The sequence below is a fragment of the Dermacentor variabilis genome, chromosome 3 (assembly GCF_050947875.1).
Source record: "Dermacentor variabilis isolate Ectoservices chromosome 3, ASM5094787v1, whole genome shotgun sequence".
NCBI classification, from domain to species: Eukaryota; Metazoa; Arthropoda; class Arachnida; order Ixodida; family Ixodidae; genus Dermacentor; species Dermacentor variabilis.
The window spans coordinates 67,163,766-67,189,679 of NC_134570.1; the positions used below are offsets into that span (position 1 = coordinate 67,163,766).

At 48.5% G+C, this 25,914-nt stretch overlaps 2 protein-coding genes across 3 annotated transcripts in view; both read right to left on the reverse strand.

Moving 5' to 3' along the window:
* Positions 1 to 1,197: 1,197 nt before the first annotated feature.
* On the reverse strand, positions 1,198 to 9,380 carry LOC142575806 (uncharacterized). The gene is made up of 4 exons (XM_075685469.1): positions 9,255 to 9,380; positions 5,123 to 8,371; positions 2,039 to 2,154; positions 1,198 to 1,396 (listed from the first exon to the last, which is right to left on the reverse strand). Exons 2-4 carry the CDS (start codon positions 8,356 to 8,358, stop codon positions 1,275 to 1,277), a joined length of 3,474 nt encoding a protein of 1,157 aa, XP_075541584.1. The 5' UTR covers positions 8,359 to 8,371; positions 9,255 to 9,380; the 3' UTR covers positions 1,198 to 1,274.
* Positions 9,381 to 12,278: 2,898 nt separating this feature from the next.
* Positions 12,279 to 25,914, reverse strand: part of LOC142575807 (membrane metallo-endopeptidase-like 1) — a 78,317-nt gene continuing 64,681 nt past the window's right edge. For both annotated transcript variants that reach the window (XM_075685471.1, XM_075685470.1), the window contains 10 exons: positions 25,234 to 25,311; positions 24,502 to 24,611; positions 23,196 to 23,254; positions 22,714 to 22,765; positions 21,165 to 21,232; positions 18,763 to 18,899; positions 16,000 to 16,065; positions 15,064 to 15,171; positions 13,902 to 13,978; positions 12,279 to 12,645 (listed from right to left, as the gene is read on the reverse strand). In XM_075685471.1, coding sequence (XP_075541586.1) covers positions 12,540 to 12,645; positions 13,902 to 13,978; positions 15,064 to 15,171; positions 16,000 to 16,065; positions 18,763 to 18,899; positions 21,165 to 21,232; positions 22,714 to 22,765; positions 23,196 to 23,254; positions 24,502 to 24,611; positions 25,234 to 25,311 — 861 coding nt within the window. In that variant the 3' untranslated portion in view covers positions 12,279 to 12,539. The remainder of the gene's footprint in view (positions 12,646 to 13,901; positions 13,979 to 15,063; positions 15,172 to 15,999; positions 16,066 to 18,762; positions 18,900 to 21,164; positions 21,233 to 22,713; positions 22,766 to 23,195; positions 23,255 to 24,501; positions 24,612 to 25,233; positions 25,312 to 25,914) is intronic.

Here is a 25,914-nt window from a genome sequence, read left to right on the forward strand (position 1 = left end):
ATCTGGAGTGCCCCACTAGAGCGTGCCTCATAATCAAACCGTGGCTTTCAGCACGTTAAACTCCACAATTCATTCACACACACGCGAGAATCCTTGTATCACGTGGTTGAGGAGATGTGGGGTGTTATCCACGTGAGTAACGCTGTCGCTAGCCTGAACACCAATTGCCGTCACGCTTTATTTCTCAGAGAGGGCGTAGCCGTCCCGTAAGTTATACAAAGCAAGGTGACAAATTTTACAGCTTAACGTGTTTTCACGCTGCACAGAAGCCAAAGTCTTGCCCACGCTAATATTGCTAACCGCACATGGGTGTACGTAGATGTCCTAGAAATGCTGCTCAGAACGGCACCAACCACTTTGTGCCAAGCAAAAAACAATAAAAAAAAATTAGGGCCATTTCACTCTGTGAACGTGGATGACCAGCGGAGGTGCATATATGGGGATAAATACGTTGATTGAAAATAAAAGCCTCTGCCTTAAGTCTGTATGAACCATTGTTCTTTTTTGCTTGCTTACGCTGGTATGAGCCATGGTTACGCGGGGATGAGCTATTCATTGTCTTACGTGACGGACAAATTTCTTTTTGGGTAGGCATAGAAATACCTACGCATTTAAGACAAAATAGTTCGGCAACCAGTAGTTATAGGCGCAGATATATCGCAATAAGCGATGTGATGAAAATTAAAATCCCGGCCACGGCGGCCGCATTTCGATGGGGGCGAAATGCGAAAACACCCGTGTGCTTAGATTTAGGTGCACGTTTAAGAGCCCCAGGTGGTCACAATTTCCGGAGTCCTCCACTACGGCGTGCCTCATAATCAGAAAGCGGTTTTGGCACGTAAAACCCCAAATATGAAAACTAAAGCGACGATTACGAGTCAGTGTACTCAGAGTATGCCGACCTATGCTGAAAACTGACCTACGCTTACAATTCTGCTGTAGTCCCATACCAATTATTTCCCCGCTTTTACCCCTGGCGAAGTTCGCGATATTTGTTGGAAAACACGTAAACCATTTGACGCAGTTTAACAAGTGATGAAAGCGGGCACTACAAACGTTATTCACCTGTACACAAATGAGTAACGCGTAGTCGCTTCTTAAAAACTCTGTACATCTTGTCAAACAATGTTAATTTTCTCCGAGTTTGACCAGGCTACGTGCAAAAATAAACAAACGGAAGCCAGCTTTTGACCCTGCTTCAACTTTAATGCATGCCGCAGGATGCAGGAGCTAGTCGCGAAGATCGACCGATTTCAACCAACAAGGCCCACGCGCTATGCCAGCAACGACTTTCCCGTCGTCTTAGCAGCTGCTGCTGTGGTCGAGGCAGCCGCGGTTGTGGGCGGGGCCTCGGTCTTCATCGTCGGTAGGGGCTGCGTCGCGGGGTGCAGGAACCCTGGAACAGGTACAACGTGCTCAGGTTAGAAAAAAGAACTCTAATTATGTCCATAATTCGACAGTCGGCCTTTTCCTTCGCTAGTCACAATCAGCTTCCACATATTTTACTCTTCAACTGAGTTCTCTGTCTACGTACAACGTACCGGAAGAGGTGTAGGTCAAGTTTTCCACTTCGAATTTTTCACTCGAATTGAGGTGTCATTTACGGCGCTCTTAAGACGCGATTTTTGCTGTATTCTCGCGTAGCCGAGTTTCTTTTTTTTTTTTACTTCCAGGAAAACCGCACCATGGTTAACCAAGCATTTACTTTTGAATTCAATGTAATCGTTCAACTTTAACGTGCGAATGAACAGCTAACTAGCGTCAAGCAGGCGCTTCCAGAATTTACGACGTCGCGAGCCGTGGCGGCAAACTAACGGTACCGCCGCTGCCTGTGTTTCATTTTCGCGTTCTCAATGGTTTGTGCCAAGCCACCGCAGGCAGCCCTAATACAGAAGCGTAATCTAACGTTCTCACTTAACTGGGCAATTATAATTCTCAGCTTGAAATACACACGGCAGTTTTCTCATTTCCAGCGAGGACAGATCTACCGTTTAGGAAGGCAATGGTTCGACGCCTGTGGAAGCGCATGCGCACTCACCGGGACGCGAGGAGCCCATGACGGCAATCACGACGACCACGATAACGAAGATGAAGATGAGAGCCAGAATGATGATCAGTGAACGCTCGGGGAACAGCGACTGCCTCTCGTTCTCGCTGCATGGAGAGGCAGGCGGGATGCACGGTGCGTAGAGGGTCAGGTATAGGGACAGGAAACGTCGAGCAACAGCTGTCTAGACTTGGGCGTCCATGCACTTGATTTACACAAAGACCTCAAATTCGAGTAAAAGAAGTTAATGACACCATCTAATGAGAGGCGACGTATTAGTGAGTGAGTGAGTGAGTGAGTGAGTGAGTGAGTGAGTGAGTGAGTGAGTGAGTGAGTGAGTGAGTGAGTGAGTGAGTGAGTGAGTGAGTGAGTGAGTGAGTGAGTGAGTGAGAAAACTATTTCGAATCAGAACGATTCGCGTCCGGCGAGTTAGTGGGCTCGGGCACCTGCCGAGGCTTCCTTGGCCCGCCGGACTGCCCAGAGTTGGTCTTCCAGGTTCGAGCTGAGCAGCGCGGCCTGCCATCGCGCGCGGAGGCTGTCGATGGAGGCTTCGCTCGCATTGTCCTGTATTATTCGCTGGCATCCCCACAGCATGTGTTCTAGCGTGGCTCTGGTGCCACACACTTCGCATCAACCTGTTGTGTATATGTCTGGATAAATAGCGTGCATCAGTAAAAAAAAATCGGATGTATGATTTGGTTCGTAGCTGTCGCCGCTGGACAGCTTGCGTTCTACTGAGTTGTGGATGGGGTGGTGGATAAGTGCATCTTTGCATCTTGTAATGGTTGATGATGTCGTTGAACCTGGTCATTCTGTCTTCCCATTCCCATAATGGAGCGCCCTGTCGAGGGTTCTACGTTCGTCGCAGCTCGGAAAGTGCTCCGGTTTAATTTTTATCACGTGAAATTTCTTTAACGTGCCTGCCAAACTTGGTGCACAAGCGTTTTTCATTGCCGCTGGCGTGAGCGAGATAAAATCACGCCAGCAGGTAAGAAAATAGAAGTCTCAGTTTCGCGCGAAGCATTGATTAGACAGCTGTACTAAGTAAGGTCATTAGTTTTATTGGCCGTATGAACTAATGCAAACATTCGCTTACTAACTAAATTAATAAGCACGGTGTGACGCGGGCACAGGAAACACACACATCACACTCGATGAGCGCGGACACTCGCAGTCAAAGCGCTAGCTTGATAGAGAGCGGCAGCAGCGGCGAGCAAATTCTTCTTCGTGCTGCTTCTCGCTTAAATGCGACCTAGGCGTGCAAGAACGTGGTGCACCCGACGCCACCAAATATCACGGGTCGACTAGCCTTCGAACCCACTGCGGATTGCCTCCAAGATAGGGCGTTAGCGGCTGCGCCATGAGCTGCCGAGGCCGGACTACAAGCAGAGACGCGCGTTACCGTCCCTCCCCCCTCCCCCCCCCCTCCTAGCTCGCGCGAAAACTCGGCGCCGCGCCAAGCCGCCGTCCTTCTTGTGTCACCCTCGCACACTTTCCTTCGTACCTTCAGCACGTGGCGCGCGGCTGCGACCTTCTCGCACTTTTACTTTATACGGAACCTCACGGCGACGACGCTAGCAGAAATTCATCGTGAGTCCATATAATTGGCATCGCACTAGAAAGAGTTGAAATTGCCAGGGACGTGCAATGGTCGCCCGGATAACCGAGTGTCATCATGGTTCAATAGTGTAAATGGTACAGAGGAAAGGGCGGGGGTGACACAGTCAGGCGGAGTGGCGAAGTTTGTGACTGTGTAGACCAGCTGCTTCCTTGTATCAAAAGGGGGCGCTTCGACGCATAGCGTAGTGATACGTCATACTTGGGCTGTATAAAGGAAACACGTGCAAAAAAGCAAAGCTTAGTGCATTGACTATATTAGCTGCTTCTTCGCTCTCTATGCACGACGCAGTGGAAATTTCGCTCAGTTTGGCCACTCCGCCACATGCGCAGACCGCGAATTTTGCTAATGCTAAGTGCTCAGACATTCCAAATTCCCACGAAGGAAGAGTGATGGATAGATAACTGCACTAACTGTGTTCAAACAATCGATGAACCCGGTCAGCGGCAAGGAGAAAGAGATGATCGGATGCTTCCACAACAGAACCACCCAGATGTCTTACCGCAAAGCTACATCTGCAACATTCGAAAGTTATATGCCCCGCTAGAGCTTGTTGTGAAAATGCTTAAACGATGGCGATACAAGAGGCGCGATTATGCATTTTAGAGACGCGCTTTTTTGAAAGAAACTAAAGGTAGTCTACTCTCTAAGTTACCTTAGGTAATCGCGAAAGTTTTGACGGTCTACACGGGGTACTCACACTTCAAAGTTCGCAGGAGTTTCAACCATTCTGTCGCAAAAGGACTGCACCGCAGTGGCATGCCTAATTCGCGGATAAACCCTACTGCAAGGTCCGTGCAAATTTTTGCTTTGACGTATACTGTGACCGGAAAACGAGCGGCAATGCTGACAATGTTTACGTTTTCGTCAGTGCGTGCTTACTTGCAGACTCATTAGTCCAATAGCTTGACACTGCTATTTGAGGCCTTTTGGTTAGAGCAGGCGCTAGGTAAACAGGCGAAGGTAGGAATCAAGCAGAGAAAAAGAGAAGAAATAATTCCGGTCACATCGCTTCACTGTGACGCTAATGGTCCTGGCGTATGCATTGCGATCACGGAGCGACATAGCATACTTGAAATATCAAATAGCAATAGTTTATTTGAAAGACAAAAGTTTACTTGAAAGTAAACACAATATACTTGAAAGGCACTTTTGTCTGTGGACAAGCCCGTCGAACATTCAGCGGTAACGTCCCCTCTAGACTGCGCATTGCCATAGTGCTCAGGCCACTGGTCGGTCTCGGAGGACCTCGTCATTACCCTAACGGTTGAACTTATTCACTAAGCAAACATTCGGTGAAAATGAGGGTCACTGAAGGGACAACTGGTTCCCCGTAAGGTTGCGTCGAGAGAGGTGCATGGCGCGAAGCCCAGGCAGGAGAAGGCGTTCCACTTTAGGTTCTTGCCTTTGCTATTTGTCTTAGAGGCCAGAGTCATTCGAAATATATTCACACTTACCTCGGGTACCGCTCTATGTACATCTTCTTCATGGCCTTCTCGATGGCGTCGAGGTCCCGGTGGTCGTTGGAGATGTCGGTGATGTACGGCGGCTGCGGTGCAGAAGCCGCCAGGCCGGCCGCGGGTGCGGCGTACTGCGGCGTGCCCATCATCGGCTGCATCTGGTAGGCCTGTTGCTGCTGCTGCATGGGTCCCAGGAAGGCCGGCGCCGAGGGCACACTGTAAAGCGACGCGTTTTGCGGCATGCTCGATTCGGTGGGCGAATACGAGCTGCGTCGCGAGCGCCTGCGCTTGCCCCGGCTGCGTCGCCTGCCCCTTCGGCGGTAACCATCCCCGCCTTCGTAGTAGTCATCGTCGCTACCAGACCACGAGCCGCCGTAGCGCTCAATCTTGCAGAACACCTTCTCCGAGTTGGACTTGGAGGGCTGCGGACAAGGCATCATAGAGCCCATCATCTGGGGTCCCATCATTGGCCCCATCATCTGTGGTCCCATCATCTGCGGCCCCATCATCGGCGACATCATCGGCGACATCATCGGTGATTGCATCATGGGTGGTTGCATCATGGGTGACTGCATTGGCGGTAACATCATGGGGCTGGGCGGCGGTTGCATGACGATAACGGGAGGCGACGACATTGCTGGAGGTGCCACAGTGCTAACCATAATCGAAGGCGATGGCATCATGGGGCTAGGCATCGGATAGGGAATGAACGAAGGGGACGGCATCGGCGGCGGAGGAGGGGGCTGCATAACGATAGATTGCACAGGAGACGGCATCTGCATGGGATGCATCATTGAAGCCGACGGTGATGGCATCATGGGAGGCATCATGGAAAAGGACGGTGAAGGCATCATGGGAGGCATGATCATAGACGGTGATGGAGAAACCATGGGGGATTGCATGGGAGATTGATAGGGAGATTGATAAGGCGATTGCATGGGCGACGACATGGGCGACATGGGAGGCATGGGTGATGCTGGAGGCGATGCCATCATGGAAACACTGGGACACATCATTGGGTACGACGGCATTGAAGACACTTGGCGGGGCCGCCGAATGCGGTACGAAGACACCGACACGGACGCTTGTAGTGGGTTGTTGAAATTAGCGTTGGCGGGCGTCGCAGGGGGCGCAGGTGGTGGGGAACGTGGGCGACGCATGACGGGAGGCAAATATGCTTGCAGTGGATCGGAAGGTGACTTGTACACCGGGTGGTAGTGCGGCGGAGGCGGCGACGGCGGGGCCGTAAACGAAGCCGACTGTACGGCAATATGTGAAGGCGATGGAAACGGTTGCGGATACTGCGCCATGGGAGACGGTGCTCTACGACGCAAAATAGGCGGCCTCGGAGGCGGAGTTCCATAACCAGGCATCAGAGTCCGTGGTGAAGGGCTGCTGTAACTTCTCGGTGGCGGTGTCCCGTAACCAGGAGCAGGAAATAACGGCGGGCTTCCATAACCGCCACGGCGCAACCTTCTAATTCGACCGTGCACGATTCCAATTCCCCCAGAGTCGGCTGAGGCTGATCCACTGGTGGACACGTCCACTTGAATGCGCGGTGAGCCTCGCGTTCCTACTCCTTGAGGAGGCATCATGGGCGCAGACAGATTGGGACTCATTTGCATCGATGCCCCAGGGTACTGGGAGTACTGAGGGTACTGGGTATACTGTTGCATTTGCTGGAGCTGTGCGGATCTCTGTGCCTCAAGCTGTTGCTGCTGTTGCAAGAGTAACTGCGATGCCTGCGCCTGCGCCATTTGTTGTTCCAGGAGGGCCGTCGAATGCGATGATTGTTGAAGGAGAAACGAGGGCGGCTGCTGTATCTGTATCTGTTGCTCTATCGGTACTTGAGGATGGATGGTTACTTGAGCGCCGAGGTTTTGCACTTCCATTCGTGTCATGTCCATGGGCGATCGCCCCGTTTGGCATATCTGCTGAAAGGTTGGCTGAGATTTGTCTGACAGACCAAGATACTGTTGCGGTAATGACGTCAGGTGCATCTGTAGCGGCTGTATATCGGCGGGCTGCGGCATCTGCTGCGGTCCCAGACCAAGCAGTCGCTCCTTGGACATCGAGACCCGCAAGTCCATAGACATGGGTTCCGCCGGTGGCTGCAAGTGAACTTGAATGGTGGGTGAAAGCATGGGTATCCCGGGACCATCGCCGGGTGCTTGCAAAAGCGTCCGCTGTGGTAACGCCAAGCTATCGAGGGGCCCCTCGCCCTGTGCGTACAACAGGTCGGCGGGCGGGTAGCTCGAGTATCCATCGTCAAAGTAGCTGCCTTCGAAGGAGCAGCTGGACAGCATGTCCGAGTAGCTGTCGGACGAATCGCCGTAGAACATTGCGTTGGGAATGTAACGCATGTCATCGTATAACATCGAATCGGGCGCCAGAGCCATCTGCGACGACGAGTACGAGCCGGTGGGCGTCCCGAAAGAGCCGAAGGGCCTTTTCTTTCTGCGGTACTTGACATCCACCACTATGCCACCGCCTTCCTTGGACGGTATCGAGATCGAAGAGGCACCACCGCGCCGCACGCGGTACGTCTGGCGCAACGCTGGCCTGGGTCCGCCGATTGAGGAGATGCTGATGTCACTCGCCTGCGTCATCGGATGGCCGTACGTTCCAGGGCTATACGCGCCGTACGGCCCGGGAGCTCCGTACGCTCCCGGTGCTCCATATCCTCCCGATGCTCCATATCCTCCCGATGCTCCGTATCCTCCCGATGCTCGGTATCCTCCCGATGCTCCGTATCCTCCCGGTGCTCCGTATCCTCCCGATGCTCCATACGCTCCTCCCGCTGATCCATAGGCGCCCCCTGCAGTGCCTGCCGCACCGGCGGCGGCTCCTCGACGGGGACTGGTGGCGCGCGGTGTTGCCGCGCCGCTCTGCGTTGGGCTCGGGCTCTTGCTCTCAGTGGCATCTGCGTCACCACCCTTCTTTCCTCTCTTGGACTTGCCCTTTTTCCTTTTAGACTTACTCCCTTTCTTCTTCTTGGACTTGCTTCCTTTCTTCTTTTTCTTACTCTTACTTCGCTTTTTCTTTTTGGACTTGCTCCGCTTTTTCTTTTTGGACTTGCTCTTCTTTTTCTTTTTGGACTTGCTCTTCTTTTTCTTTTTGGACTTGCTCTTCTTCTTCTTCTTCTTGGACTTGCTCTTCTTCTTCTTCTTCTTTTTCTTCTTCTTCGCGTCGTCGTCCTCCTCCTCCTCCTCTTCAGCGCTCTCTTCGGTCATGTTTGCGTCTCACCTGAGAGAAGGTAGGACGAGAACACAGCAGTCGGCCCCGGTTAGCGTCCGCACGCAGGGACCACGGCGCCCGCCGCCGCCGCAGTCGCCGCCGCCCCGCCACGATGCAGGACGACAGGCGGACACCGCAAGTACGCGACGCTTGCGGCGTGCGAAGGTACAGCGCAAATCCACTGCTTTGCTGCCTTCCTTTAGGTGAGTACGGGCAGAGGAGCATCGAATTGGCATTCCGCTTAAATGGCACTCACCGGCAGCACAACGCGAGAAGCTTGTCAGCTGCATCGGCGCGGAGCGGCTGGCTTGTTTCGAGGCTCGGTTCACAGAAATATTCCAGCAGTTTCAACGTGCCTAACAACATGAATGGCCGTTCCCATTTAGTGGCTATGTGTTTGTATTCGTCAATTGGACAATAGGCACTCGCGATTACCGTGCGCAGCGTTCAACTTGCGACTGCAGCCTGAACGCAGCTTATTAACTGGCTGTAACGTAACTAGCTCTAATAACGCTATGACTACGTATGTCCTCTTTCAGAATATCTCATTTTGAGTAGTAGATAGGTACACCGTTTAGTACGGCAATGCGGTGCGGCCTTTTCAGGAACGATAAATCGAAGAAAGGCTACCGGTCGAGCAAGTTTCGTGCTGTGCTAAAAGGAAGGCGGCTACATTAGTTGGCCTCGACACTGTTTTTGTAAAATACGGACAGTTTCTCACAGACGGACGTTATGCTTACATGTCCTGGCGTTGAATGTTGAAAACGTCTGCTGCGTCCGAACTGGCCGTTTTTACGATGCCGTCCGCCGTATCCTGACTCAGCACGACGCTGCCTGACTGCGACACGCACAAAGCAGAGAAACGCGCCGAACTCCGGGTCCGCTCACTCACCGTCACCCAAGCCGCGGCTCCAACGGCTCCTGCTTCCGGCACGGGAGCGGGGGCTCCGAGACCGGCTGGAAGAAGCGCTCCTTCCGCGGCGCCCAGCCAGGGGGTCGAAACGCGCCGCGCGTGCCCGGTGCGAGCGCCGCCGGGGCACGCACCAATGACGACAACGGTAGGGTCTTGATGATGACGATTGTGATGATGGCGATAACCACGTGGCCTATGTGGGAGGGCACTTGGAACGCCCGACGACACGTGGTGGTGTCGGCCAGAGGGGTCGCGTAAGTTATTTTATAGCGAGCGGCTTTTACAGCGGTCAGATGAGCGAAGCTGCTGGCGTATAGACGGCGAGTTCAAGATGAACCAAATGCCTGGCATGCCGCGCCAGATGATTTTGGTGAAATGTTAAACAACAATAATAAAATTTTATTAATGTGAGAAATGAAAAATAGGATTTCACAGAGTTGTTACCCTCAGCGATGTAAGCAAGAAGAGTAACTTTTTGGCCAAGCCCCCTGAGTGGGTACGTGTTAAAGACTTTAAGGTCATCCTCATCATCAACAACAACAAGGAAAGTAGTCATCAATTTCCTCTAGACGCCCATTTCCTAGCCTATCACCCGCTGTGGGTACGTGTCACAACTGAAGAACGTCATCATCACCATTACACGTGGCCTGAACATACCTATGCCTCATTGAGGCCTGTGTCACGCAAACTTTTTAAAAGCGCATTTGTTGCACGCAAGGGTGAAGCAGCGCTCCACCTAGTTCAGAGAATATTCTGCAGTTGCAAGAGATGCATTCTACCACACGTCCATATCATGTGGTAAAGCTGCTGAGGTGTTAAGCTTGGCGATGTGTTTGTCTGTGCATCCTTCAGTTACCCCAGGGTGCTACCCTGGTTACACTATCAAAACTTTAATTGGAATGGCTTTTTCTAGCTTTCGTAAACTAGGTGTATGTTACCGTACATGCCGCAACACTATCCATACTTGCATCTGAATTACCTTGTCGACATTTGAGGAAATTTTTGGCACATGCTTGACAACGAGTGTTCGTTTCAAAAATAATCAAGAGTTGCCCTTTTTCATGTTGTGACTTTTTTTTTTGTTGCTTCCAGTGTACGCATGCGATTTTTCAAGCAACTAGGATTTGTGTCTGGCAGAGCTCTTTCACTCTCTGCCGGTTCCTTATCTTCTTCAAACATTTCTCTGCGCGCTATGAATGTCACAATGAACCACCACCAAGACGCCCAAGCTTCTGCGAACGTGAAGGCAACAGGGCTGCAATTCAGCGTACAGCCAACATTTCTCAATGAGCAAGCCTCCGCTGACGCCTTAAAAGGAAGTTGTGTCTCAGGAACTCCTGTCTAAATAACCTGGAACGGAGAAATCGTCCTTCTCCACATTTGACGAGGTTTGTTGCACTTTAAAAGAAAGTGTTAAAATATATCGACTATAGGTGGCAGAGTCTTGATTTAGGCCATCAAGGATTTTTTTGAAAATCCTTGCAAATCGCAAATCAAGTTTACAACTCCAACTCAACATTGAAAAGAAAAGAACGATATTACAATTCAGTAAATGCACTTAATTGGTGCAACTAAAGCGGACAAAACTGATGCCTCACGCACCGCTCTGAAACAGGGTAATAATTTGTGGGCAGGACTGTTTTAGGTACAGAGTAAACTGTCTGCTTGTCTTTTTTTTTTCTTTAACTTAGCTTTCTCATTTTTGTCCATTTCCTTAACATATCGAGGCCTCAAATCAAAATTATATCAAAGCACAACTTTAACTTTCTTGTGGCAGGTAACATTGAAACCAGGCCTTGCAAGTCTTTAACGCGCAAGCGTACATGCCTCGACTGTGAAATCGGCGATATTAAGAGGAAGCTTTAGCTCGACCCCTCTCTCACCAAACTCCGGTGCCGCCTATTCAAATACACGTAAAACGCGGAAACGCCTTTCTGAGATAATCACTTGGCCCATTCTTGATGAAATTTGTGGCGGTTTAGAGAAAGAAGTTGAAGTTGAAAGCGGAATTTTGATTTAACGCCTGAATTGTTTAAAATAAATTTTCAAGAAAATTGGCAAGTAAGAAAAATAGAACCAATAAGTTTACAAATCTGCTAGCTCTGAACCAAGAATGGATATCGCAATTCTGCGAACTACATCCGTTAGAGCATACGAAGTGGACAAATTTGAGAGAACAATTCATGCCTTACGCGATTTTTTTTACAATCTTTACGAAAGTTTACGAAGTCCTACTCAATAATGGTGTACCGGAGAGTCATGTGCGACGCACCAGTTTTGTCTGCTTTAGATGCACTATTACATGCAATTTAAAGAATTTTGATATCATTTGTCATTGTTGAGTTAGAGTTGTAAGCTTGATAGTTTCGTTTACTGAAAATTTGCGGTTTTCAACCAGTATTAAAACATTGACGGCCTAAACCGTAAATTTGCTACCAACAGTCACTACAGTTCAACTTTTTTTAAATGCACGGTAGTGTAATGGCTGTAATGATTCTGTAGTGCGATTTAAGTTTCACATTATCAGAGTTCACACGCGCATCATGCATGCCTCCGAGATCTGTAATCACGCAGACTACCCGATTTTTTCATCTGCTCTTATGCGTCATTTGTTCAATCATTCGAGAAGCACTAAAAAATGTGTACGCTAAATATGGCACGACGATAAAAGGCCCGAGTGAACACGGAGACTTTACTCTAAAGTGCGTAGTATCTGCGCCTCGCTAATGCAAATTTTTCAACGGGCATCTGAAACGTTGACTGCCGAGCATAGGCCGCTATAATGTAGCGATCCTTTCGCATCTACCGCTCACGACCTAGCGATCCAAGTGATAACGCACGCGGAGCGCTGCGCAAATAAAAGTATTGAAGCGGAATCGTTACATATCCCAGCCCTAAACTTGCTATTGAACGTCGAGAAGTTGCTTGTTTTGCCACGATTTCGCGCAGACTATCCACTAGTTAGCACGAATGCAGTGCACTCGAGTGTCCCAGCTTGTGATGATGAGAAATGGCTGATGTTTTTATTGATGGCACAGGCAAACACACACAGTGGGTTTCCTGCCCCATGGCCAGGGGGTCGTGCTTGCCGCCGAGGCAAGGGCTGTCAGCTGGGAGAGAGACGGGCGTTCGCGGCTTCAAACAAGTTGTCGCTCCGCGTGTTCGGGGAGGGAAGGTGGGTTCTCTAACCCCGTCCACCACCACCGCTCGGGTACCTGGCGGGGCTCCGGTCACAGCTCTCTTGACCTCGCCCGTCGACGACGACTAGCCGCCCCAGGCGCTGCACTTTCTGACCGGGTTCATGGCGCTGCTCTCTGGGCAGCCGAAGACCCGCGAGAACTCGCGAGAGTTCTTCAGCGCCAGCATCACCCTGCGTAGCGGGCAACAGGGGTCCGGAGGTTAATGTTACGAGCCCGAAGTGTCCGCCTACGGTGCAATGTGCTCACAGACTGCGAAGAGTAGACAAACGCTGTCGTAATTGCGATCGTCTTTCGTCCCTATATAGTGCGTACATGCTGCATATACGTTACGTAAACATGTCAGACAAATGCTGTATTCATCGACATGTTGTGCACAGTGGGGACTTGGGATACCACTGACTCTTTAATTGGTTGCCTTCGGCACCTCAAAGCTGGTGCACATTTAATTCAGCTAACGCTTTATAGCGCCAACTATAACGGCAACCGTAACCGTAAAGTGTCACGCAACATTTCCCAGGGTCACATCAAAAGCTTTAGACATGTGATTGCGACAAAAGTATTGTATTTTACAATGTTCCGTTATTGACGTAATTGTTCTGCGGAAACCCGCTAGGTGGAGAGAAGTAATTAATAAAGGGAAAATGAGACATCCACACAATCGTAGCAATTGCAACAAAGGAAACCCATACAGGTCCCTCGAAAGAAAACGCCTCTCAGTTGAAGAAAAATTCGTCTTGGTCCGGGACTCGAACCCAGGACCACCGCCTTTCCGGGTGAGCCGCTCTACCATCTGAGCTAACCAGGTGGCTGGCAGTTGGCAGGGCGAAGTCGAATTCATTAACAACTCGAAGCAAATGCAAGAGCTTGACGTGATAGTTCTGCGAAAACACGCAAGGTGGAGAGAAGTAACTAATAAAGGGAAAATGAGAAGTCCTCCCAATCGCAGCAATTGCTACAAAGGAAGCCCGTACGGGTTTCCTCGAAAGAAAAAGCCTCGCAATGTTCCATTATCTAGTTAAAGCACTGCGGTGACATCTTGTGATCGATTCCACATGTATGTGCGCTCGATTTTAATCATTAGTGACTTGGCAACTAATTAACCGAATATTATTTAGTAGTTCGCTAGTAGCAGTTCGCTGATATTTTCAGCCAGATAAACAAACACACACACGCGCGCGCGCGCATGCAAGGAATAAGACCGAGTGACAGACGGACGATGGGATGCGAAGACAAACAGACGCACAGATAATGTGCTTTTTTTTTTCTCTCTCCAATGTGAGTGGCACACCATTGTCGACATGAGGCTGGGAATTGCTGACAAGGCTCAGTTCATTCGGTGTTGGTGTGTTGCCACGTACAGAGCTTGCAACAACTTGTCTATTCAATGTGCGCGTTTTACTTCCCTCCTCGTTCCACATTTGCTCACCTCTGTTTTACGAAGGCTTGATTGGTGCCGTACTTTTGGTACATCATGTAGTCTTGGTTGGCCTTGACGCAGTTGTCCTAGAGCAGGGAAAAGACCAGGTTTAAGGCAGGTGCAACCAAGTTCGCAGCGTAGTGTGTAACGATCACCCACGCCCTCGTCATCTTCGAACCAGTTATTGATTGTTGGCCACTATAGGGCGATAGCGCGCACCGTGAGGTCTTTCAGTGCTGCCTTTTTCGAGATCCTAATTATATCAGAGGGAGAGTCGTCGTACGATGACTGTTACCACGGTGTACGATAACCTTCCGAAACTTCTCAGTGCGTCCTGTGAATTGAGAAGTGCGTTTATACCACGTGCATATGAATTAAACGTGTAGCGAGTGTGCAGACGGGCGCAGCGAGAGCAATAACTCGGTGCACACCACATACCAACGCATAGTCACAGCGTGCCATCTTGTCGGAACTAGGAACACGGTTCTCTTCCCGATTAGAAGGACACTCAAGAGAAAAGTACTTTGTGCTGTATTGGCAAAATAATCTTCTACAACACTAAAAAAAGCTCTTGAGAAAAGCGTTGTCAAGCCAGAAAAGAGGCAAACACCAATGCTCTACCTGAGAGCATGTTGTGCATTTACGACTTGAGATATCCCTGACTCCTTAATCGATGCGTTTGGTACCTCAAACGAGGTGTACATTTATTTCAGGTAATGCCCTATAACACAGACCATAACGGCAACCATAGCCCTAAAGTGCAATGTGCACCGAGTTTTTACTCTCGGTGCAGAAGTTTGCACCCTCGGTGCAAACTTAAATTGTGCGCATGTGACGTAAACACAATTCTCAATTCGCCGGATGCACTGAGAGGTTTCCGAAGGTTGTCGTTCGCCGCGCTCTCAGTGATCGGATGATCCCATCTCCCTCGGATAGAACTAGAACCTCGAAAAAGTAAAAAAAGGAAACTTTCAGACAATAAAACAAGATTACTGCGAAATTATTAAAATATAGCTTTCAAAGAATGCTTTATCAGTCTACATTTACTTGTTGTTTCTCTTTAGGGAACATTACTATTTTTTGTTCTGGAACTCGCTCGTGTATACAGGCGATCACTCGTGATGAGCTTCGAGCCGCAAAGTAGCCAAGCGCGTTAAGCAGCAGTACTTACCAAAACGTAGTAAATGAAGAAGAGCTTATCCGACGAGAGGTGCTCGGCGTTCATCAAGCGGAAGTCTCGCTGCCATATCCTGAAGACGTTCAGCAGCTGATGGAAGGCCTGCGGAGTAGCGTGATAAAGCGACGACAGCGCGTCAGACACGGTGACTTGGCTTGCCTTTCCGTGACAACAGCCAGTAGAGGCCGCTCAATAGCATGATCGCAACGGCGTTGTCCACTACTTCGGTTACGAAGGAGTAGCCACGTCTCAAATGTACCCGACGCTAGGCTTCGAACGCGATGAAAAAAAAAAAAGAAAGGTGCAAGGACTGGTCGAATTATCCGAAAGTTTGGATCAACAAGCGGCGGCAAAATTAAAGAATTCAATTTTTTTTCTATTGCTCGAGAAGTACACTGTAATGTCCTTTTGCATCTTGATCGTGAAGTGCGACTCAACCAGCATGCGGCTAAGAGTGCCGATATGTTTAAACGCTGCCTGATGCAGCGTTGGATTTTCACGTTGCTGACGACATCATCGCCGGCCAGTGGCCCCCAGACATCAAAGCTATCTTTGGCGCTGAGAAAAATTATCAAAAGAGACAAAAACAGTAGCGCCGTCTGCTGAATTTCTCGTGTTTTCATGCTATTGGTAATCGCTGCTGCGTCCGAAGGAGGTGCGCACTGATTGGGGTCAAATTGCCCGAAGTGTCATTCTTTGGTCGTTCGAACTAAACGAGTTTTACTTCCATAACAGTGTGTGGTTTTCTCACCGAGACTTACCGCTGGGTTCGAATCAAACGGGAAGTCGAATTAGCCGAAGCTGAATTAACGGGAGTCGACTGTACAGCCACCTAGTTATAATCGCCTAGCCAGTGCTGGGGGTCGAGATATTTGCATACGTGGCTCTAACAGCGCCGAATACACCACGACGACGTAGGCACGCACGTACCTTGAACGCAGGTGTGATGGCGGCGCTCTCCTCGAACACGGACTCGCGCACCGACGATCCGTTGAGCTGAGTCATTGAAAACAGAGGCAAGGAGAACGAGATGTCACGAGCTCTGCTGTCAGGAGGGTTTCTTATCGCGTTTGTTGCCATGGCATCGATAAAAGAGTTACACGCGACGACGAAGCCTTGTTCGCTGCATGCGTATCAGCTATGTTATCATGTACGTGGAACGGTTTGCTGAATGGACGCCCGCTTGATCGATTAACGTCCTGATGTTACACCTGGGCTTGATGATTACCGGATAAAGACTGATTCATGAGACATTTAACGCAGGATGACAGGCAGAGCCCTGAATAGTGAGCGGGACAGCGCTCCTCACTATTCTGAGACTGAGAACAACGGCGGCACTACAGAAGGCCCGCGACCGTACGGTGGCATGTACTTTGTCCGTAGCCAAGCGGCCGCGAAACTTTTCACAAAGACTGTCCCATCAAGCTGTGACTAAGTTCAAAAGGGGCGTCCTACCGGTGGTAAAGTACAAGTAACACCATATTAGCATACTCTCACAATTCGATGGTACCGTTACCGGCATAACCATGTGCCAGTCGCGGTATGTTGAAAGCGACAAGCAGGGAAATCTTCTGACACAATACGCGACCAGCAACACGCAATCTACAGTGTGCAGGCAAGGGCGCAAATGATGCAAACTGGTGTATACGCCCCATTATGCGAGAGAACGCTAGTCGGCGCTCCAGCAACGGCTTCTGCAGAAGCGAAACCTCGGACCTCATTCGCTGATATGTTTGATGAGTAGTTTTCCTCTTCAAGAACGTTTCCTCATTGTATTTTGTTCACTTCGGAGCGAGAACAATGACGATTGATGTTCTCGCATATCAGGCGTTTCAATTCGTGCTGGTCTACACAAAGCAAACTGCCGTTTTACTCGAACGTTTCTTGACTCGGCAGTCGCCCTCTACTCAATGATGAGGATAAGCCGTTATTTTTGTTGGCATCCCCTTCGAAACGAGACGGCGACAAATAGTGACGTAGCCAGCTTGGTCTAGTAAGGTTTTACTACGTCTATCGCAGTCTAGCATTTGCCTATCTCTCCCTGATTCTTTTCATTTTGGTTTGTTCCTTAAAGCCTATAATTATTGTCGAGTTACTTATGCCTGTAGAGGCTCCGGTTCTGCCGATATCTTCCATTCTTCCTTCCGACAATATACTCTAAAGCTCGCTTGCTTGTCTAGACAGCTGACCAGTTAAGGCTTCCATCCAATTTGAATTCCAGTGCTTCTGGAAGGTGGACGTTCCCCTACGGTTATTGCTGGCCCAGTATCTGGGAAATCCGTTGCAATGTGCGCGTGTCGTTTCGGGACTTTCGCTGTGCAGCGACGCATTGGCTCAGCCTCAAGAAAGTGGATGGAAGCGCCACCTATCATGTAAATCACTCGGTCACGATACGTATGTCTGTGTAGACGTTCTTGTGCTTGCCAGTTCCCTCCGGCAGGGACACCAATAACACCACGAACGTTAAGCTGAGGGCGAACTGAACCCTCTGCTTACTCAATGTGACCTTATTTCACTTCAACGCGCAGAGTATATCTGCAAATGACAAGTTTTACCTCAAGGCGCGGCCATGTTTGACGGGGTATTCGACGTGCTGCGCTTCCTCAGCAGTGGTGAGGGAATAGTATTTTCCTGGTCGTAATGACAGCCGTCAGTAATTATCTAGTAAAACCGCTTCGTATCGATGATTCAACTCTTCCTTATGAAAAAAAAAAACGTCATAATCGATTATGAGCTGAAGAGAAATTTAATTGTTTTCAAATTTGAGGGCTCACTTGATAATGCGGGAAGGATCATACTACCACCTTCGCTTTCTTTCTGCATTTCCTTGGAATATAAATTGCGTAGCTTTGACAATTTTTTTTCGAGAGTACGTCGTAATTCGCGACTGACGGGGTTAATGTATAGTAACGGTGAGTCAAAGGTACTGTACGGCGACTCCTGAGCGATAATTTTGTGAACAGGTGCTCTGGGAGTCTTGCACGAATCCACCGGAGCGAACTTCTCTCAAGCAACTCGCCGTCATACGAATAATCGAGATGACTTACGTGGGTGCGGCGTTCTTACATCAGTCGAAAGCCGGCATCATTCCAAAACTCTCAAGAAATGAGGAAACAAAATTTTGGGTAGTGCACACCGTTTTGAAGCTCAAACAGGATCAAATATTCGCCAACAGGATGAAACGTATGTCGGCGCCCCGCCCCCCCAAAAAAATATACGGAGATGACTTTGCATATCGTAATGAAATGCCAACATATTCTCCCAGCAATATCCGTAGGCAACGTCCGCCTTCTAGAAGCGCAGGATACAAAACGGTTGGGAGCATTTGTTGATTAGCGGTCGAGATAAACGTGGTAGAAGTTTAAGTGTATTCACTAAAAAGCACGGAAGTGATGGGGGCGGGATAGTCACAGGCATAGGTAATCTTACAAGATAAAGTAGAGCCAAGTAAAACGCTAGACGGCAATAGAAAGAACGTTAAACCTAACTAGCTCGAGCAGGCTAAGCAATGAAGCCACCGTAGCGCAAATAAAGATAGGCAAGATCGGTCACCACGGCTTCAAGTGTCAACCAACTAGCCCAAGAACAAGTTATCTTGAAACTATAGGTGACTGTTCGTCGTCACCCCATTTCATTAGAAATTTGCCATTAGAAATCATCGACGAATATGTCGGTCGTGAAAACGAATGTCACCTTGCGGCCCGGGCTTGTGGGATCGTCGAGTTCGCCGTACTGGTCGGAGAAGCACTGCAGCCGCTTGGCGAAGTTCTGGGCGGACGTCTCGCTCCAAACCATCTCGGGGAACACCTTGCCCGTGTCGTAGTAGTAGCCTGAGGCGAGCGAGTGTGGTCACGAAAAAATGGCGACGTGTAAGTTAAGTTCGCATTTCTGTTGATTTCGTTCGCACTTGCGATGCAGTCCGGCAAACGAGCGGCTCCGATTTGGCCGAACTTCCTCGCTGACGACGGTCTCGCAATACGCGCCAAAATGAAGCTTGCAATTCTAGAGGGGGGGAACTTTGGGCCAGTTGGTCCGACATGTTTTTAAAGAGGAAAAGAACCGCGACTTCAGGCGTGACGTAAGACGAAGAAGTGGACAGGGTGAGCGGTACCGATCGTCCTGTCCACTTCTTCGTCTTACGTCCCGCCTGAAGTCGCGGTTCTTTTCCTCTTTAAACCTTTCAATAAACAGTATACAAAGAACTGGATACCCTCACCTGTTCTGTTAGAGCGAACGAGGAAAGCGGAGGCACAGCTCGAAGCGAGACGCTAATGAAAACGCATTCGTTGGTGTGACTTCATACGGGATTGCTTGGACTTATACAAACACGAAGTGTCAAGCGCAAAGTATCTCGAGACACACCTTGCAGCGGCGTGTGCAAGAATCGCTTTCGTACAACACCCACCTCTTTTCCTTTAGGCAGTATTATCTAGTCGCGTAGCAGCCCCAGAATTGCTTTAAAAAATGACTCATGGATGTCTCCTAATTGAACAACAGCATTTTATAACGCCGCTTAATAGGACCTGACCCTAACCGTCCTGCACACTTGGTAAAGTGCCTGCCGCCATTTCGCAATACATTGTGAAAGTCGCATCAATTGGGAAGGCGGTGTGTCAGGACAACATTAATTTGGGTTAGATGGCGCGTACTTGAATTAGGGAGGAACAGCGCCAACTAAGACGATCACGAGACGGAGAACGACACAGGACAAGCGCCAAGGTGCTTGTCCTGTGTCGTTCTCCCTCTCGTGATTGTCTTAGTTGGCGCTGTTCCTTCGTAATTCAAGGCGGTGCGTCACTGAATCAAAGAAAAAGAAAAATAAAGTAATATTGCTGGGAGTACACCGCTTGAATTCAGAAGGCCAATGGGAAAATCGCACATTGTCATAGAATTCTCATGGCTGACTTTTTTTTTTTCGTTGCGGTCAGCGAATGCGGTGCCTTCACACAACACAGTGGCTTCTGGCCATTAAGTGTGTTTCAGTGACTCTCTGAAACTTACTGTAACGAGATGGGATTAGCTTGCAAGGCTCCCTGTGCTTACGCGTTATGCTTGCACCGCCGGCCGCGTCTAGCAAATTGCTTGCTCCAAGCCGCGTTTAAGTCTGTTCGACCCGACTGCACAAGGTTTATGAAAATAGGAGAACTGGCTCAGGAGGAAGCTTTTAATTGCAGCAACTGCGGAATCCCTAACCAAGCATATGAGAGAAGCAGAAATGCTTTCAATGAACAACCACCGAACCCATTTAATGGTGTTTAAGCATTTTAAGAGAGACGTAAACTTTACCAATTGTTGGAGTAGATTATTTGATCTAGGCCTATAGTTCTCTGAAGGAAAAAAAAAGAGATAATGGGAATTGATAAATTTGAATAAAGTTGAAGCTCTGCGTAAATCTTCGCCAACAACAGCGGTCACAATTCGGCAAACCAAATCTGTTAGATGGTCCAAAGAGGACAAATATGGCGCATAAACAGCTTATACGCGAAATCGTCACACCGGTTCTGCGAAATCACGGCTCCTGCAAAAGTCCTACTTACGAATTATTAGGTAAATTTCAGAGTGGAGGCAATACTTACGACTTTGTGCACTTCAGATGTCAAAATATATCTTCTTGATAGAACTTTACTATCCCTCTGTTACAGAGGTGTATAGTTGACGCCTCACTTTATCATTATTATTATTTCTTTATGTCCGGCCGTTTTTTTTTTACAGAACAAGGATAGATGACCTGAATCAAAATGAGGCGTCCAAGATTCACTAGAATATTATAGTACATTAAATTCTACCCGCTAGAATTTGAAAAACCACTAGAATTTTGAAGCCCGCTAGAAACTGAATTAATGGCTGCCGAACAAGGCTGTCTGCCTGTTCTCCTGCGGCTATACATAGGAACTATACAGATTAAGCGTCCCCCTCAAGGTGCACGAAAACCCGCGAGAAGATTCTGTCACGTTCACGTGCAGCTCCTGAGGTCACCGAAGGACATAAATCACAGATTTAGGGAGAGCAGGAAACCCGTTTGAACAAAGCCTGCTGGTATGGATAAATAAAATGTAAAACTACCTATTCTTAATTAGTGACGCAAGGTGGCTTACTCTTTTCGTATATCATCCTCGTCATGGCTCTCGTTAGTCGTACGCCGTAGCGGGCAGAGTGAACGACGCTGCGTGAAGTGAAGCAAAGCAACAACAACAAAAAAAAGTTAACATCGTCCGGTAAAGTTGCGAAGAAAGAGCTAAAACATGAATCGCTGCGAGCAGGAATATGTAAAACAGCCACGTGTCGAAGCTTATACGGCAAAGCCGGCAGCGACTTGTGCAGTCGAATTTGGGCGCCTTTACAAACGCAATCCGTGAAAGAGAAAAATTATCATCCACCCAAATGTAGCACGAAGCCACAAAAAGAAATGTATACTGGTTTCTAAGAAGAAGAAGCTGTTCAGTTGAAGAAAAATGTTGTCCCACTAGGAGACGAATCTATCCCGGGGATCTGACCTGGGACCAACGAGTAGATCGTCCTGGGACAATCGTTCCGGAGAGGCGTTTGTACCGAGTCCGATACCCCCACCCCGGGCTAGCATACATTCGTTTGTCAATTGTTCAGCTTTCTTTCTGATAAGCCCCTATTCGTAGCTTCTTCTCATAGTCGGGTGAATGACTGCTTTTTTAATATTTGAATAATTGCCCTAGTGTGCGGATTTCCACAGAACTGATTTGCTAAAACTGCATCTTGAGAAACATAGCAATTCAGGAAGCGTTGTTGTTTTTGTTTTTCGCTATTTTCCTTGAAAATAAATTACAAATAGGCTTGTCTCCGCAAAAAAAAAAATCAGCTAGTTGACTTTCTGTGTGTCATCCTCGCCTGTTCATTCGTCCACGTCTGTTATTCTCGCCGCTAGTTATAATGAAGTCCGATGCCAGCCAGCCAGAACCGCACCTCTTCGTTCAGCTGATGAATTAAATGAGGCAAACCCGCTCGGAGCTTACGGAAGGTCGTGCTCCTTGTAAACAAGCTGCAGAGCACGGCATCGCGAAGACGCAGCTGCGCTGCTGTCACATTCCATACGTGCAAAAAAAAAAAAGAAAAGAAGTAATCGCCCGATTTTTTAATTGTTAAATTTTCTCAGAAGGCAAGTTTGACACCAGTGACCGCCGCGGTAGCTTAATTTGCAAAAGCACAGCCCGCATAACGCGAATAATGAGGGCTTGGTCCCCAGCTGCGACAAGGCATCTTTTCGTCTGCCTTGATTTCTCTTTACATTATTGCTAGTACGTTTTCAATTAGACATAACAATCAACATATTATGCGCTTACTTTGGCTTCATTGTCTGATACTTCACGTTGTTTGGACATAAAATAAGTTGAGCTCCGCGGATCACCCTTGTTCTTCTCGTTCAAGTTTTCAATGGTAGCTTTGCAAGGGCTACTAGATCGAAGCGGTGAACAGTGAAGCAGGAACACAGCCGTGTCAACGTAGTCGATTATAAACATGCAGGCTGTTCATAACGCAGAATTTGCGAGCAGTGGCTGAGGTCGTTCATGCGTTTGAGTCTGTCTTGTCTGTAAGGTAGGCTACAAACGCAACAGCCTGCGGTACGGTTGCGAGAACTCGAACCATGGTAGACGAAGAAAGCGGAAAACTTACAAGACTGAACTGTTGGTAGGCACTGATATGTTGAAGAGACCCATTGGGATGACTGAAATAAAAGACAAAGGAGTGAAACATGCGGTAGTGGAAAAAAAAAACTTCAAGCAGTGGTGAATCCGTGTCAGACATATGCACGCATGAAAGCGGAGTAACAACAAAAAAGAAATAAAAATGACGTGTCCATTCGTAGGTACCCCCTTCCCCCGTTTTTAAAATCCATAGTTAAAAAATAAAGCTCGAAAAAAAAAAACGTTTTACGGAAATGTAAGCATGCCATTTTGCGGCACGTTGGGGCAGGATTTTTTTTTACGAGGTCCCAATAGACATTGAGTTAATCATGGTTAGCGTGTCTGTGCAACTGATAGGGTACACGAGAACGTAGTTCGAACGCATTTTTTGACCCAATATGGCGGCGAGACGCCGCCGGTAGGGTCAAAGGCCATCGCCTTGTGTCCATTACCAACTCGGTGTATACTTACAGATGGCCTGCCTCTGCATGTCGTACATGGCGTCAGTGTCGAAGACGCTGCCGGGCCACCTGGCAACGAAAGCCCGCGCATTGAGTCACGAGGGTGTTCGTGGTAGTTGAAATGCGCCAACCTCGAAGAGGCATCCGTCATAGACAATTTACTCTTGCCGTCAAAAAGAAGTAACTCTAAAAGAAAAAAACTTGCACGTCGGTACCCGTGGGAAATTTACCTAAGAGGAGGCAGACAGCATGGCCCGAAAGTAGATTCCTTGCAAGTTTGGTATGCTGGACTGAAATACATATGCTACTCTTCGCTAGCGTGTACGATAAGCGGTTCCCTTATTTCGTATAAAACTGCGCGTAGTTTGTGGGCAGCTGTCTCTCCCCGTTGTATGACTCGCATATCTGTGCCAAAGTCACCCGACTGTTAGGACTGCGGGCTTGAAGGTCAACGAGGTAGTGGCTAAAATGTTGAGCTCTCTACAAATACAAGGTTTCTTTTTCACTTTTCGATAGCACAGAGGCAGTGGCAAATGGTTCAGCATTTTCCTCGTGTGCGGGAGGCACAGGGTTCGAATACTGGTGCCGGAGGGAAACCACCGGTTTTTCTAATGGGTATAGAGACGCCCCCGGCCCGGCGCTCGGCCTTGGGGCCATCTTAAGGGTTTTCCCATGCAGGGCTTTTCATCCCTAAAGGGGGCCGTCTAGAGATAAAAAAGAAGCGATGCCTGCCAGATCCCATGCCAGAAATTCCCCATCAAGTGGGCACCCGACTGTGAGCACAGCAGGCTTCACGCTCAACCAGGTATTGGCTGACAGGTTGAGTGCTGTAAGGTTTTCTCGTGTTTTCACTTTCTGATGGCAGATAAGAGGCTGCAATAGTAGAGAAGTGTTGATGACATGGCAGCTCAGAGTGAGGAGTTACGAGCATGGGATATTTCCACGTAACCACGCTGCAAGTCGATTGGCGCCGTGACGTGGGACAGACTGCACGAAGTTAGCTCTCCTGCTAAGCTTGTTTGTAAGGTGGCTGAATTGCTGCTCCTTTTGAGCACCCGTCTACCGACCATCTTCTTATCGAGCTCTTCCGCGGCGCTGAAGCCTCAACTTACACGCACTCTTTTTAATAAAACGCTCGAAAGCTGGTCGAAAGCATTTGGGATGTAAAACAACGACGACTCGTAACCTTTGCGCTGCTCTAGAGACAGGGTGCATCTAAAAAATGTACCGCACATTTCCGTACACCGTCATGATGATCAGATTACAGAACTGTTTCTCTTTTCAAGAGAACAATTAAGAATTTATTTCATACTCACTGCTTCATCCTGGCTCTTTGTGTCGTGTATGCCTTGAAGATGTCGTCTCTAAAGTGCTGTACGTATGTGAAGTACTGCTTGATGGCATCTGTGCCTGTCGCCGACGGCAGCTGCACAGCGAGATTTTTTGCAATATTAAATACAATTAAGTTCTCCTTAGTTTCCTGTGAACTATTAACTTAAAACGCGGGGTGTTTCAGTAAAATTGGTCGTATTTCTGATTCCATTCATTTTTATTCCACGGCGAACACGTACCTCTTTAAATCCTAGCGACTAGTACGTCAGTAATTAACGACTGAGAAACGCCCGCAGTAATTAACGGATTATTATTCAATCTTCAGACAAAACATTGCTTGTCTTCCGGGCGAATGAAAAAAAAAACTTCATTAGGGAATTCCCTCACATCTGAGTCGCATAACTCAAACGCGTTGAGTCAGCGCAACGAACCAGAATACCACGTCTATTACTTTTGCCACTGAATGGACAAACCGGGCATGACGTGACAAGAACGAGCTTGCGACAACCCTGTTTCTGAACCGCGTTAAAGAAAAAAGGTTAGCCCTTAATTACGATCTATCCTGGATGAATGCGTTGTAAAATGTCACGTGACAGCACAAGAGCACTCCGTAAAGACGCAAGGCAAGTTGCAGCGAGGCTTGTCGTAAGGCAGCGGGGTATAGCGCGTATTAGAAGCACAGCGAGCAAACTGGCATGCAACGCATGCAAACGTGCCTGTTGTACGTGCTCCATGAACTTGTCCCTGATGGCCACCCAGACAGGGTAAAAGCTCAATATCTTCTGGGACATAATCTGAAAGGCAAAGAACATCCCCGGCGTTTTGTAAGACGCGAACACATTCCTCAGGAATTACACTATAGTACGAAGTTAGCACGAATGACGTATCTCTCGTCGCCAACCGTTCGCTTACAGACAATTTCAGCCAAGCTGCAATACAGCAAGTTGAGCGAGATGGTTTCCGTTCGTTATAAAGAAATAAACAGCGCAAAAAGGGAACTGCGACAAGATGAAAGAATGGACATGTCTGTACATGTCGGTCATCGTCCTCTTTCTGTGCTGTTCCGTTTCATTATGATTCGGCCTAACATACTATGCGTCTTGCACGTTGTATTGAGCAGTTCTCGCGCGTCGTAATTGCGTGTAGTACGGTTTATCATGCACAATCACCGAAAGCCACTTTTCGCTTATTGGTCCCGAGTAAATCAGCCGAATACACTACAGTTAAACTTTTTAAGCCCAGCGAGCTCAAACACATTCTAAGTTTACACTGTACAGGGTGTTTCACGAAATCCGTTCCGAAATTCCTTAAAGATAGGGACGGTGTCACATAAATTATTTCCTCTGGATCACTTTTACCATGGAAGCATACATTGTAAAAAGGCTCGAGGTAGTAAT